This window comes from Xiphias gladius, chromosome 11 (genome assembly GCF_016859285.1).
Source record: "Xiphias gladius isolate SHS-SW01 ecotype Sanya breed wild chromosome 11, ASM1685928v1, whole genome shotgun sequence".
Lineage (NCBI taxonomy): Eukaryota > Metazoa > Chordata > Actinopteri > Istiophoriformes > Xiphiidae > Xiphias > Xiphias gladius.
The window spans coordinates 26,240,906-26,254,670 of NC_053410.1; the positions used below are offsets into that span (position 1 = coordinate 26,240,906).

The 13,765-nt window shown below is 39.5% G+C and overlaps 1 protein-coding gene across 4 annotated transcripts in view; it reads right to left on the reverse strand.

Moving 5' to 3' along the window:
• Positions 1 to 13,765, reverse strand: part of si:ch211-250c4.3 (uncharacterized protein LOC100535981 homolog) — a 50,875-nt gene that overhangs the window by 23,872 nt on the left and 13,238 nt on the right. For 3 of the 4 annotated variants that reach the window (XM_040139989.1, XM_040139990.1, XM_040139988.1), the window contains exons 2-3: positions 11,010 to 11,839; positions 1,679 to 1,840 (exon numbers count right to left, since the gene is read on the reverse strand). In XM_040139989.1, the coding sequence (XP_039995923.1) occupies positions 1,679 to 1,840; positions 11,010 to 11,839 (992 nt within the window). The remainder of the gene's footprint in view (positions 1 to 1,678; positions 1,841 to 11,009; positions 11,840 to 13,765) is intronic. The other variant, XM_040139991.1, reaches the window with a different exon arrangement.

Sequence of the window (13,765 nt, forward strand, 5' to 3'; positions counted from 1 at the left end):
TCTGTACTGTAAGCCCGTAGAGAGGTGTTTATCACATCTATGACGAGGACCTCCATAGTGTGCCTCTGACCCATACCCCTTCAGAAAAGGCTGTTAAAGGTTCTACACAAGTCTAGGAGATAAAATCACAATGGAATACCCCTTCCATTGCTTCCTGTACCTAACTAACTGAAGAGACTCAGGTCAAGAGGAAAATCAAGTTTGAGTGGAGCACTAACATTTATTTCTATAACACTGAATTAATTATATGTTAAACCTAGGCTATGGATGCTTTCTGACAATACTAACTTGTCCCGGTGGTCTACTTACTACACTGCTGGTGGGGGGGTGGGAGTATTGTAGATGTAACTGCTTTTTGTTTATCCTCTGCCCGCCTTCATGTATCCAGCTGTGATTGTGATGCTGATGTGAACAGTGGACCAGAGCTTTCACACTCTGAATGGTCCATTCAGAGAGCTCAGACAGTGCTCCAGCTAGGACTCGTTCTTTCTTTTGATGTGTCATCTTTGTCTCAAATTGTGGATCTGCCATGGAGAATATCACAGCAGGGAATCAGAGAAAAAGGCTTGGGAGAGCAGCCGATGTGGTCCATCATACTCAGACATTTTCAGTCTTGAGGTTGATGTAGAAATGTTCATTTTAATTATTTATTTTATTTTATTTATAAGGGACTGTGCACGATATTAAACATAGATGTTACTATTTGATATATTGCACCAGAGTTAGCTTAAAAGTGCTTGGTTATGAATGCTAAGGTTAAGGTTAAGAATGCAAAGGTGTAATGATTTTATAAACTTGGAAAGAGTGGTTCTATGAATTAAAGAAGTGACACTGAGCCTTCCCTTTCTTCTCTCTATGTCACTCTCTTTGCTTGGTTTCTTTGAAAGCTTTGAAGTCCTAGACTCCTGCTGGCTTCACCCATTGCTCCAGTGGACAGCTTTTCTTGCCTCTGAACCCAAAACAGATTGCACTAGTGTAAGTCCAGGATTTTTAAATGTATTATGTATGTACATTTAGAAATCCAAGGCCTTTAACAGGAAAGCCTCTTATTTAGACAACCGCATGGTGTCTATGGTGATGGTTATACTTCCGGAAAAAGAGGGTTCCTAATAGATACTCAAATACTGCATATGAAATGCAGAAATATGTAATTTTTTAAAGCTGCACTTAAATTTCAAATCTTTGTAACACAGAGATTATAATACAGCCCACTATCACATTGTAATTTTGTTTTACAGTATGAGAGCTGACTGGTTCTAGCTGATACCTAAATGTAGGTATAGTAGAAGAAAACACAACTATAGGGAACAAGGGAGTAGCATACTGTTTGCCTAGGAGGTACAGTACTGGAAACAAGACTGAAATTTACTGTGTAATGAAAAAGTAAAATGGAAGCACCACATTATATTACAGCTCATATGCCTTATTATACAGCCCTAAAAAGGCTGAATCCTACATTTTACCATAATGCAAGTAACAGCATATTTTCCCAGACTCTGCCTGCCTGATAAACACAGACATCTTTCAAACTCCACACCCCCAGTTTGTGATATAAATTTGGGGTCTCAAGGCCAAGCTGAGATAGGCAAATATAAACAGGTGTACCCCCAAGATGGCAGTACTACTGCTTGCCCACATCAGAACGTGTGAAAAAATAAGTGCAAGAACAGTCACACACCTCTCTGGTCTTTGTCATTCTGCTGTCCTTCTGCAGACTGCAGATCTGCCTCTGCAGCCGAAAGTTGGTCTCCTGCAGCTGGCCGATCTTCTCAATGAGTTGGCAGATGTGCTCCAAGTAACCAAGGCCTGAGCACAGGGGATTTGAACTCGCTTGCTGTGCCTGGACAAACAGAGGGTGTGTTAGGTTAGTCAAGATACCAGGAGTAAACTAGGAGAAAAGTGAGTTGTTGCTCTTCTGGTACCTGGAACGCTAGAAATATTTTGGCGTTACTGATGTACAGTAGTTTTAAGTTTGATCATAATTTGTGCCAGAACATCAGGATTGATTCACCCTGTACATCATTGTGTTAGTTTTTTCAGGATGGCAACTCTGTAGGGCAAGAAGACTTACTTCACTACCCCATTTCAATAGCAGGAGAAACTTTCATACTATAGGCCTTTGTTAGTGGCGTCTCCAACCCATTTTGAATGTGGTGGCAATGAAGGGGCAAAGACCCAAGCCAGGGTGGCACTGAACATGGCATTCCAGAATGACCCACACAGTTTTAGATGATTTAGTATAGCCATAGTCTGAGATGACTCAGTGGAAAGCAACACCTACAAAAAAAAAAAAGTGTGACATCAAAATAATTTGAAAGATGCAATAATTACATGGATAATTCTACAAATAGTGGCTAAAGCTATTTTCAAGAGTGTTTTATCTCCACTAAAGAGATAGCAGAACCCCAGGCATTCTTTTCTTTTACCGTAAGAATCTTTGATTCCCCTTTACTGAATGGATTTAAAACTGTTTTTGTAAGCATGGGTAAAGGGGGCATTGATGTGGAGACTTAAATTATTTATAAAAGTTTGCAAGTTTTCAAATATGATGTATGTAAAATTTTTTACAGTATGTAAACATCAGAAGCTACATATTTATACTTAAACGTGGACTGGTTGTTTGTCCTACCCCGCCTGGTAAAGTAGAACAGTAGTATCTTTCCTCTAACAACTCACATCAAGGTGACTTTAAGCTAGATGTTACATACCCAGCTGCGGTTGAACAGCTGGTCTATGGTCAGCAGTTTACAAATATGTAAATATGAGACAGAGTGCCATTAAAAAATAAATTTAACCTGCCTTGGATGAATACAGGTTGAACAAGCTACATAAAATAAGTGAGGAGTTCTTAAACTGCTCCCCATAGTATAATGGTTGTATCATTTAAACTTTTATGTTTTGATGTAACTCCCTATTTTATGGCTTCTGAAAGCACTTTCATAAGTACACTACATAAGCTGCACTTGTAAAAGCATTCCACTGCCACTGGCTACTTGTCTGGAAAAAGTCATGTTAACATCCAACAGAAATGAAGAATAAAAAAGAATGTCTGTCTGCTTCTTTGCTGCATAATCATCACATGCCAGAATCAGCTTTTATGTAGTTTTGTTTTATGTCTTATTTAACACATTAACATGGTAGAAATGATTGTGGTGTAATGTAACTAAAAGACTTAAGCCATTGTAGCTCAAATTCCAGACAAATTTATAACATATACTGCTATTAGGAGGATATAATGAGAATAATTCTCATACAGTTTGAGATAGATTTAGCAGAAATAAAGTCACTAAGATTACCAAGAACCCAGAGAAGCACAGGAGGTGCTGATGTTCACATTTTTCAGTAATATGAAAAAAGGAAATTTTGAGAAAATATTTATCCAGTCATCAACATTCCTCAAAGTGTCCCAACAAAAGCAGGATGTGAGCTCAGGTCAGGGTCTTTCTACCCTTTTTCCTGTACTGCACAAACTGAAACTCCAGTCAGGCAACTGGAAGATGTGATGGCCAAACAATGGGCCAGCTGCCATAACAGGCTGGAGGACTGACATCACTCATTTCCTCTGATGGACAAACCTTATTTGGGTCACTCAGGCCCTTGACCATGAACCCATTCCCACATGGCACTGTATGGAGGACACTTTTTATTGTCTGGAGTCACTTTCCCTACATTTCTTCTTGGCAAATCTGTAACATCTAAGGTCATGCTACATTAGTTACTATCAGCACCTGTTTCAATTCAATTCAATTTTAATTCAATTCAATTCAATTTTATATAGTGCTAAATCATAACAGAAGTTATCCCAGGGCACTTTTCATATAGAGCAGATCTAGAAAGGACTCTTTATAGTTATATTTACAGAGACCCAACATTTCAGCATGAGCATGTTTGTAATGTAATCATTAATGTACAGACACAATAACCTGGTTTGCTTTTGATGATGAAAAAAAAAGATCTTAAGTTATAAGGCTGGTATATGACACAGTGTACAACAGACATTCTGCTGTCACTGGAAAGAGAACACTGATTCCAGCAGTATGTGTATGTTCAGATTTGACTTAGTTATGATATCCACATGCAGACACAAAATACATTAATCAGGGTCAAAGGGTTAATGTAATAGTTAGCAGGTTGATTTCCTCATCTGTTGACTCCCCAGAACTGCTTTTCTGCATCTAGGCTACCAGACCTCTGGAAGTTTACTGGTGGCTAATTTAGATAAGGAAGGGTATGCCTTCCAGGAGATGACCCTAACTTCCTCAGGGGTAGTTGTTGATGGGGGGGTGATGGGGTGGTCTATCATCAGAGGCCGTTCTGGCTAAGGCAGTGACATTATCAGGGCTGGAACTGATCTTATCCACAGCCCCACAGAGAACATCGAGTTATCCACAGCCGGGATGAGAGAGTGGGATTCAGGAATGCCCTGTTTTGTGCGCACAGACCCATTTTAAAAAGGTCAAACACATGCAAACAAACACACACACCCTGCTGCACTTCCTCTAAGTTTCCGCTGATCCCATGAGTCAATGGGCAATAATGTCTAACACGTGGAACCAACTTCAAAAGGATGTGAAAAGTTGCATGTCTGCGACAAGAAATAAAGCAAATATGGATAATGCTAGAGGCATACAATAAGTGTACAGTGTGTGTTGTGTTGGCATGAAAGACTGGGTCAGGTCTGAGGTGAGCATTAGTGGCTGGCCTCCGGACAGGAATCTCATATGTGCCACTTAGGAGGAAGATAAATGAAGCCTTGTGAGTGGAAAGGAACCAGGAGCAATTTCTATCTGTTATTTTTTTAATCATCTGAGGGTCATTTACAGTGCCAAGAAAAAATAAGTGAAACCTTCGGACTAATCTGCATTTATGTATCTATTTGTTTTAGAATATGTTCATATTCAACTAAGTCACTATTATGAAGAAACATGGTCTATTTTAACCAGTAACACACAAATCATTGTATTGTTTTTGTCCATAATGAAAACATCATTCAAATAATCACAGTGTAGGTTGGAAAAAGTATAGGAACCCCTCGGCTAAATACATCAACAAAAGCTAACTGGAGTCCGGGGTTAGCAAACCTGGAGTCCAGTCAAAGAAACCAGACTGGAGGTGTGGGTTACAGCGACTTTGATTTTTAGAAAAAACTCTAACATTTTGAGTTTGCCATTCACATGTAGTACCTGCTGATGTGAACCATGCCTTAAAAAGGTCTCAAAAGACTTAGGATTGAGAATTGTTGATTTGCATGAAGCTGGAAAGGGTTACAAAGTGTCTTTAAGAATTTAGATATTCATTAGTCCACAGTCAGACAATCTGTCTATAAAGTCTGTGGCTACTCTCCCTACAAGTGGGTGTCCAGCTAAGATGAATCCAAAGGCACAAGGATGAATGGTCGAAAGAATCATTGGAGCTGGTTAACATCTCTATTCATTAGTCTACCATACAGAAATCATTGAACAGGCATGGTGTCACACTCACAGTAATGTTTAGCGGGTAATATCAAGGTCTTGGTTGCAGTAGACTAAGGTCCGGTTAATGGCCTGTCAGAGCTAGTTCATAAGATGTGCTGTCCAACCATGTTGGAAATCAAGGTGTTCATACCTGACCCAAATGGCAATGCTGGAAGGCGGAGTAAAAAACTGACCATCATGGCCAACATTATATCACCTGATTATGAAAATAATGGCGTGCATATGTGTTCCAGGACACAAGACACTTGTTGTGTTGTACTAGGTTGTAGATATGAAAACTACCACAAATAGATGTGTAAAAACTTAAAAATGAGAGCTAGAAGGATGACTAGAATCCTTGATTTTATTCCACCTCCAACAGCAGGAAATCACAGTATGAAGTGGGTGTGAATGTCAGATTGTCGGTTTTGAAATATTAAATATATGGTTGAACACAGACCCTCCCTAACCCAACATCGAAAAGATGTGGGGAGAGGGGGTTTCTGAAGCTATCCAACCATCAACAAGCAGTTTGTCCAAAGTATCAAGCTTAAGCAAGGTAGGCAAGACATCTTTCCGCCAGCAATGTGCCTCCTGAGGTATACCAGGACAACCCCAGGCCAAATAGGTTATGTAATCCCTCCAGTAAATTCTGGGTCAACTACGGGGGTTCAAGTCAAAGGAGCATCATTTCTGCTCCTAGATCCAGGCAGATGTCTGAGCTCCACGCACAAAAGAAAAACTCCATTTGGCAGCTTGTATCTGTAATATTATTTCTGCCACTACGTGGCAGAAATAATATTGTCCTAAGTACTGGACAAAATTGAATTTTGGCCTGCTTATGGCACTTGATATACTAAATGCGGGGGATGACCTGGGGACCACAAATATCTCTCAAATTTTACGACAATCAGTGTTTTTCAGTCTTAACCAAAGTTGTGGACCAACCAGCTGACACTGGCATCCCTGCAGCTGGATTTGTAGTGTGGCTAAAGCCTCATAAATTTTTCTGTAGAACCACATTCAAATGGTTCCACATAGGACCTTCACAAGAAATATACAGCTTTGAACTACCCAGTCAAGTTGTAGACCAAAATGTCGAAACCATTGAATCATAAAACGTAAAGAAGTGCTTTTTAACCACGCAGCCTTTTATTTTGATTGGACTTTTGCTCTCTATGGCAACAGAGAATCTTACAGGTGTTGCTGTTAGCATTGTTTTATGATTTCAGTTTTCTCTCTCTCACATTTCAAACTCATGATAACATCCAAGATCACCATGGTAATTGAAGCCTCCTCTGGCTCTCCCTTGTAGATGTTTCCATTATCTTTTGTTCATCCAAAATTCTTTCCTAAACATGACGGTGTTGGATAGGAATGAAGCACCAGATGTGTGTGGAGCATCCAAATAGGGAGGAAGGTACAAGCAGGTCACGTACGCTGCATCTCCCAGCCAGACACCAGTCTTTTCTATACACACAGATAGTGTTTCTGCCTCACTTCAATGCAGTATATCTTTCAAAGTACTCAGACAGGAACTGAAAGACATTATGTGCTGGTGTTGTTCTTTTGTACAGTTTTTGCACCTGACTTTGATTTAGTTTTAGTCTTAGCCTTTTGATGCAAAAGGTATACTAGGTTTTAGTTGTATTTTAGTTCATTCGTTATCGTTATGTTAGTATAGTATTCAGCAAAAACTAAAACCCTTTGAGTTAGTTTTTTGTCACTTCACAATGTTTTGTCCTCTACACATTTTGAAGCTACAGCTGTTTCCATCTTTGATGATTACAGTTACCACTGTTGCAGTTGTTGTGTATTGCGAGGTAAGTGGAAAAGATACTGTTAACCAGTCAATTGACATTTTGAACATATAGGAATCATCATTTTGCACCATCATTTTGTGTTGCAAGACTGTAATTTTTGCATCTGTTATATGCAACATTGGATTGTTAGCATAAAGTTGGATTTTGGTTTATTTAGTGCAATATATACTGCATAAATTTCAAACTGATGATTTGGACACTTAAGTAAAATGATGGACTTTACAGCAAGTATGGGATGGGAAGCTTTGGTTTAGCTTGAGACTATGAGCTAAATGTTAACTTTGATGCAAAAGTATTCATTCAGCAAACATATACAAGAAGATTTAGCTCACATTTTTCAAGTAGTTCTTCATACAACAATCTTATGCCCTTATCAACACTGATAGAGCTTTTGGGTGCTGTAATTGTTCCCAATGTGGTTTTATTGTAAGTGATGGGGGACAAAATCCATAGTCGGAACTTTAGAATGCATTTTTACTTACATACAATCTTTCCTTGAAGGCATTTGTATCATACCACTCATTTGTACATATGAAAATGCTTGCTAGAATACTTATACTTACATATAATACCAGAAATACTTTTGCAAAGACTTAAGAGAGAACTTCAAAACCGGTCTAATATCTCACCTTGGTATTTCTTGCAAAGTACTGTGTAAAGTGGGTGTTACGGAAAACACTTTTGTTGGAGCATAACTGTGCCTTTTGATGGTTGACAGCCTACATTAAACCTGCAGTCATTCCTACCAACAACCTACTCAAGCTGCAGTATAAACACAGAAGCTAACGTTAGCACTTATGTTGTGCAACTGAGGAATTCAAATAAACCAGAAGCATCCAGGGTTTGTATTTTAATTATATTTTACACTAGCACTGATGAGGTAAGTATGCTTTGAAAATGTATATGAGATCAGACACACAGCTACAAAGGTCCAAATGATCACTTTTACTGCCTGATGTTTGAAATATGACAGCTATGGACTTAATAACATCTCCAACATCTGAACCTTGAGATTTGCAGTGATTATAGAATCCATTCATGTTCTATTTAATGACAGACAGAGTAACAGAGCAGGAGAGAGAAAAGGTATGTGGGTAAACACAGAGAAAGTCCTTAATGTTCACATATTTGAATTCAGTATCACTGTGCTACGGACTACAGAGTTCCATTTAGCAGGGAAAGGAATTACATTATTAGCTGTGGTGATAAATGATGATTAATAAGTTGGGGGCCACAGCACCATACTGCCTGACAACAATGTACTCCTAGAGTCCGGCATGCTGGCCCCCTAAAAGCCACTGCCACATGCCATTACTGTACCTCACAAGGGCCCGAGAGACATATCAAAGAGCCTTTATCTGGGTAAAAATGTGAGTAATTTGAGATATTTGACACCAATTTGATGCATACACATAGGCCGACAAGCTCTGGGCTTGGAAAAAAGGGAGGGTCCAGATGAGAGCAGACGACGGCCAGTGACAGTATCACTAGAAAAATCTCAGTCCCTCAGTACAGATGAACAGGTGCTGCATGACATGTAGGTTCTTGAAAGAGCTGCCACACACTGTAACACATGCTCACCCCACTATACTGCCTCTTTCTGAGTGCTAGCAGGCTCTCATGTTTTGGTGCTAATATTGTTTTGCAGTGGAATATCTGTTGCTTTGAAATGCTTTTGCAATTCAATTACAGAAGAGTCTGAGCTGCTTACATTTCCTGGAGTAAGTATTTCGACATACAGTTGGGTCCAAAAGTCTGAGACTTTCCCATTCTCAGACTTTTGTCGAGATGCACATTTGCTAAGTGGAGGTTTTGATAGACAGATTATTAAGTAAATAATTAGAATTTACCCCTGCCTTGATAGTATTCATTTTAAATCTTGCTGATATTGAAGACTAGTCTACCTCTGTCCAGACTTTGGTCAAGACTGAAACATCTAGGCAACTATTGGATGGAATGCAAGGACATTTTGTACAGACATTAATCTTTCCCAGAGGATGAAATCTATTGACTTTGCTCGTCCATTGATTTTTCCCCTTGCGCATCCATTAGGTTGACTTTTTGGCTTAGAATGACATTTCTGAACAACTACTGAATGGATTACCATGGAATTTGGTGTAGATTATTATGTATTTATGTTCTCTTCAGGATGAACTGTAGTAACTGATCCCTTGACTTATTACCTAAGTCTTTCAAACTATGTTCTTTTTTGGGAATGAAGAGTTTTACTGAAAAAAATATTAAACCCTTTGTTAGTATAATTTCCAAAATGTGTCCCTTTCAAGTCGAAAATTTACAGCTGTACTAGACTGTCATTCTAATAGCAGCTGGTAATGAAAGACAATTTCAAGGCCTGACTGCGATGTTTTCAGGAACATCAAACATGTGATGTGACTTTGCAGCTTCGACAGCTGTCAGGTGCTCTCTCGAGCCTACTTGTTCACTCATTTTGGATGTGAATACCTCCTTTTTTTTTTCCTGTAACATGAATGAAACATGCCCCTGCAGGTCCTTTTGAATGAGTTCAGTTGCTTTTTGTCATATCCCTGGGACAGGAAGAAGTCAAACCACAGGTACAGCTTCAGTGCTATTTACATTCTTTTGTTCAGCAACTAAGTTGAAGAGAATCTGACAAATTGAAAGCCCTCCATGTGTTAATCACACCTATAAATGCACTACAGAAAATGTACTTACTCTGTGAACCCTAATTCAGTTGCAGTGTTACAATTACCTGGAAACATAGAGGCTGGAAAAGTTTAGTTTATCATGATAAAGGACAGAAAATGTCACTGTTGCTCATCCAAAAGGAATTTTGCTGAAGTCTGAAGGAACCATAGTTGTCCTTCAACACACACACACACACACACACACACACACACACACACACACACACACACACACACACACACACACACACACACACACACACACACACAGAGAGAGAGAGAGAGAGAGAGAGAGAGAGAGAGAGAGAGAGAGAGAGAAATGTACTGCCCAACATGAATGCAAAAGGTTATTTTTTCAGTCTTTGGAGTGAATTTAATGTTTCATCCTGAAATCACTAGGTACACAGTGACAACACTTCCCTTTTTCTTGTTTAGAACACTGAGTAGTTTATAATCAAAAGAAAATATCCCCCTCACTAATAACCAAAATTAAGGGATCATATCAAACATTTTTGGTCATATTATGTGTTATGTAAAAAAAAGAAAATTAGCTAATACATTGCTATCAGATTTTTGAAATCCTCAAATGTCAATGCTCTTATACCTCAAAACTAATCCTATTGGTAAGACTATACTCTGCACACACTGTTGGTAGTTTGTAAACTGGCTATTTGTGGTGAATGAACAGACAGTCCAGCAGGGAGGACAATGAGAGGAAAATTTAATTTACATTCAATCTGAATGCACCTTAGAACTTTTTTGTCTGCTACATATAAATTTAAAGTATCATGTCTGGCATTGCATACACAAATCTTTTAGTTTAAAATTTTTGGGGTCAACATCTATAGACTGCAAGGAGTCCCTGGCGTAGATGCAGAATATGCCATAGGAAATACATACAGTAGCTTATCCCATCTGGCCTCGAAGCACTTCTTGCCCCCAAGGAGATGCTGGAGGATGTGGCTAGGGAGAAGAATATCTGGGCTACCTCGCTTAGCCTGCTTAACCTGCGGTAAGGAAAATGGATGGATGGATTAATGGATATATAGGCACAATGTTTTCCTTACCTCACTAAGTCTGCAGCATTCGTCCATGTATTCCTCCAGGCTGTCACTGGTGGCACTCCTCCTTATAAGCTCTGGCTCAAAGACATTGCCCATCATGTCATCACAGGCTCCTGTTGAGGATTGCTTCCCAGGCCTCATATCCTCTGCGCAGGTTCTTTCAGTTACAGCCCTGTTCTCCCCAAACAGTTCAGAAGTCTCTTCATCTCCTTCAGGGCTGCTTCCTGAAGCCCTAATCTGGTCTCTATCCACATCCTTACCTATGTGCAGTTTTACTCTAACAGCTGAAGAATGGAGTTCTTCTGAATGTCTGAACACATTGTCCTGAGTATTTACTGTTACGCTCAAACTGTTATCCACCCAGTCCCTTGCCTGTTTAATCTCAGAGCTCTGTTCATGTCTGACTAGTTTATCAGGGAGAACGGTAGGGTCAGAGTTTAAGTTGCAGGAGTCACAGGAGGACTCTCGACTGTGGACCACAAAGCTCTGCTCAGAGCCTGTTGGGGTGGATGGAGAGTTAGCTCCACTTGGAAGCTCCACTCCCGAGTCCTCCGACTCGAACTTGTACAACCTTGGCAGCTGTGAGTCTGAGAAAATGGCAGGCAGGTAGTCTGTGGCGGTCTCTATCCGAGACTGTCCGGACTTTTGATCAAGCTGGGAATTCACCTTGGAGGCTTTTGTTAGGTCCGAGATGTCCTCCTCGGAAACTGACACCGTGGATATGGTGGACACAGAGTCGCCAGACATCAGGAGCCTCTCGTGGAAGTTACTGAAGAGCTTAATTTTCGTCAGGACAACCTCACTATCCAATACTGCATCTCTGTCTCCTTTCCCTATTGAACAGATAAAGAAATATAGATTTATTCAAGCAGTCCAATCTCAATAATTCTTTCAATAATACACTGTTTGTAACTGTATTAGAGTTTCTGATTGGAAGTCTTTAATGGCAGGATGACATTGCCTTACAAATTACTGTAACAAAATAAAAAATAAATAAAAGAGAGAACCAAAGAGTTTTCTGATTTGGCACTGCTATGGTTAAGGTCTGCTTAGTTTGGGGCACAAAAGGACTTGGTTAGGAAAAGTTCATGGTTTGATTTAATATAACTACTTGAATGAGGTTATGGAATTTTCATGTCATGGTTAAAAAGATATAGGTTTGGGAACAATTGTGGTTAGAGTTGAAAGAAACCAATGTTGACTATCAGTATAAAACATAAAACAAACAGAGTCATGTCAAAGTCCAATGATTTCAGTGACCCATCCATCCCACCCTAACTACTCTCTCTCTCTGGGCCTTGTGGGTCTGCAGCAATGTCAAACAACTTCCTCCTTTGCTTCAGAATCCCGACAGACAAGAGTCAGAATTCTTAAGGTCTTTGTTTCATGAACACAAACCTTTTTTAATGTTGGGCCTTTACTTAAATGACTGATGCTATTGTTTATTGCTTTGGAGAACAGTCTCCCCCATCTGAATATCTGGACTGCAAGTTCTTAATGTTTTCACACAGTCTGAAATGTCTCTGATATGCCTCAAAGGAAACAAAAGACCTTAAAATACCTGAACTTAAGTCGAACTCAAGTGTAGTTTAGGGCTGCCAAAAATTGGATTTATTTGATTTAGTGTTTCAACAATAGCCAAATTATATAATACCTGGCTGATGTACAACTATATTTCAGGGGGTTTTAGGAACAAAGTGGAAGATTGTGGAAGTACAGGTATTTCAACGATTGTGTCAACATCAGTTGGCTTCTTCTGGGTTGGATCCAGTCTTTTGCCCATCAATGGCCTGTATGCACCATCAAATAGTACATCTTTAGTGATAGGACTGGAAGCTTGTGCGAAACCAAGGGATTGGTGTTTATGTAATCACACAATCTTTAACTTTTATACCAAAGGGATCCATACAATTTGTCAGTGTGCCGTAACTGACTGTGCAGCTTTGATTTGAAGCTTCAGTTAAGACCATGACGGGGAGCAATCATATGTGTCCTCTCCTCTTTCTCATTGTGGGCAATTTGATATGTCTCTCTGTCTTTCAAATGACATTTTTCCTCCCTCCCTGCCTTTGAATTTTAAGAGAAAAGACAAAAAGGCATTCCCTCTTTCCCCAGCCAAATGCAGGTGCCCTGATTTAGCTTCAAGGTTGTTATATTTGTGTAGTCAAGTGCTTGGAATAAAACAGCAGCCAAGCAGCATATTTTAAGACTGTAATTCCTGAGTGCTAGATCAAACCCGAGCAATAGTGGAGGTTGGGCAACTTCCTGCAGGGTGAAGTAGAGATCATGCCAAGGCAAATATGAGATTAAAAGTTCTTTGAAGTGGTGACACTTTTATCCTCTCTGAAGGGAACTTTGGAGAAGGGAGTCTTTGAAGAGGAATTTTCCTCCAAAGCATGTTGTGAGAAGTTGAACGGAAGTAGAAGTCTTTGGTTCAGTCATAGTAGACACAGTAAAGCAAAACCAAAAGCATAAATGCAGTGAGCATTTGTGTACCTGGGCAATTACGTCCATCTGTGTGATTTAATAGAGGCAGTTGGGATGTTGAGATTGAGAAAGTAGAGGCCTGCACTGAATGATATATGATTCACAGGAAATTAGTTAGAAACAGGATGTTAGCTGATTGGAAATGATTGGAGGGTTTCTGACTTTGATTATAACTTGGCACAGCTGAAAATCTCAAAGTGTGAAATATTTTTTAAATTGGACCAAAACCACATAATATTTGCTTTTGATGAAACTGAAAGTACATCAAATTG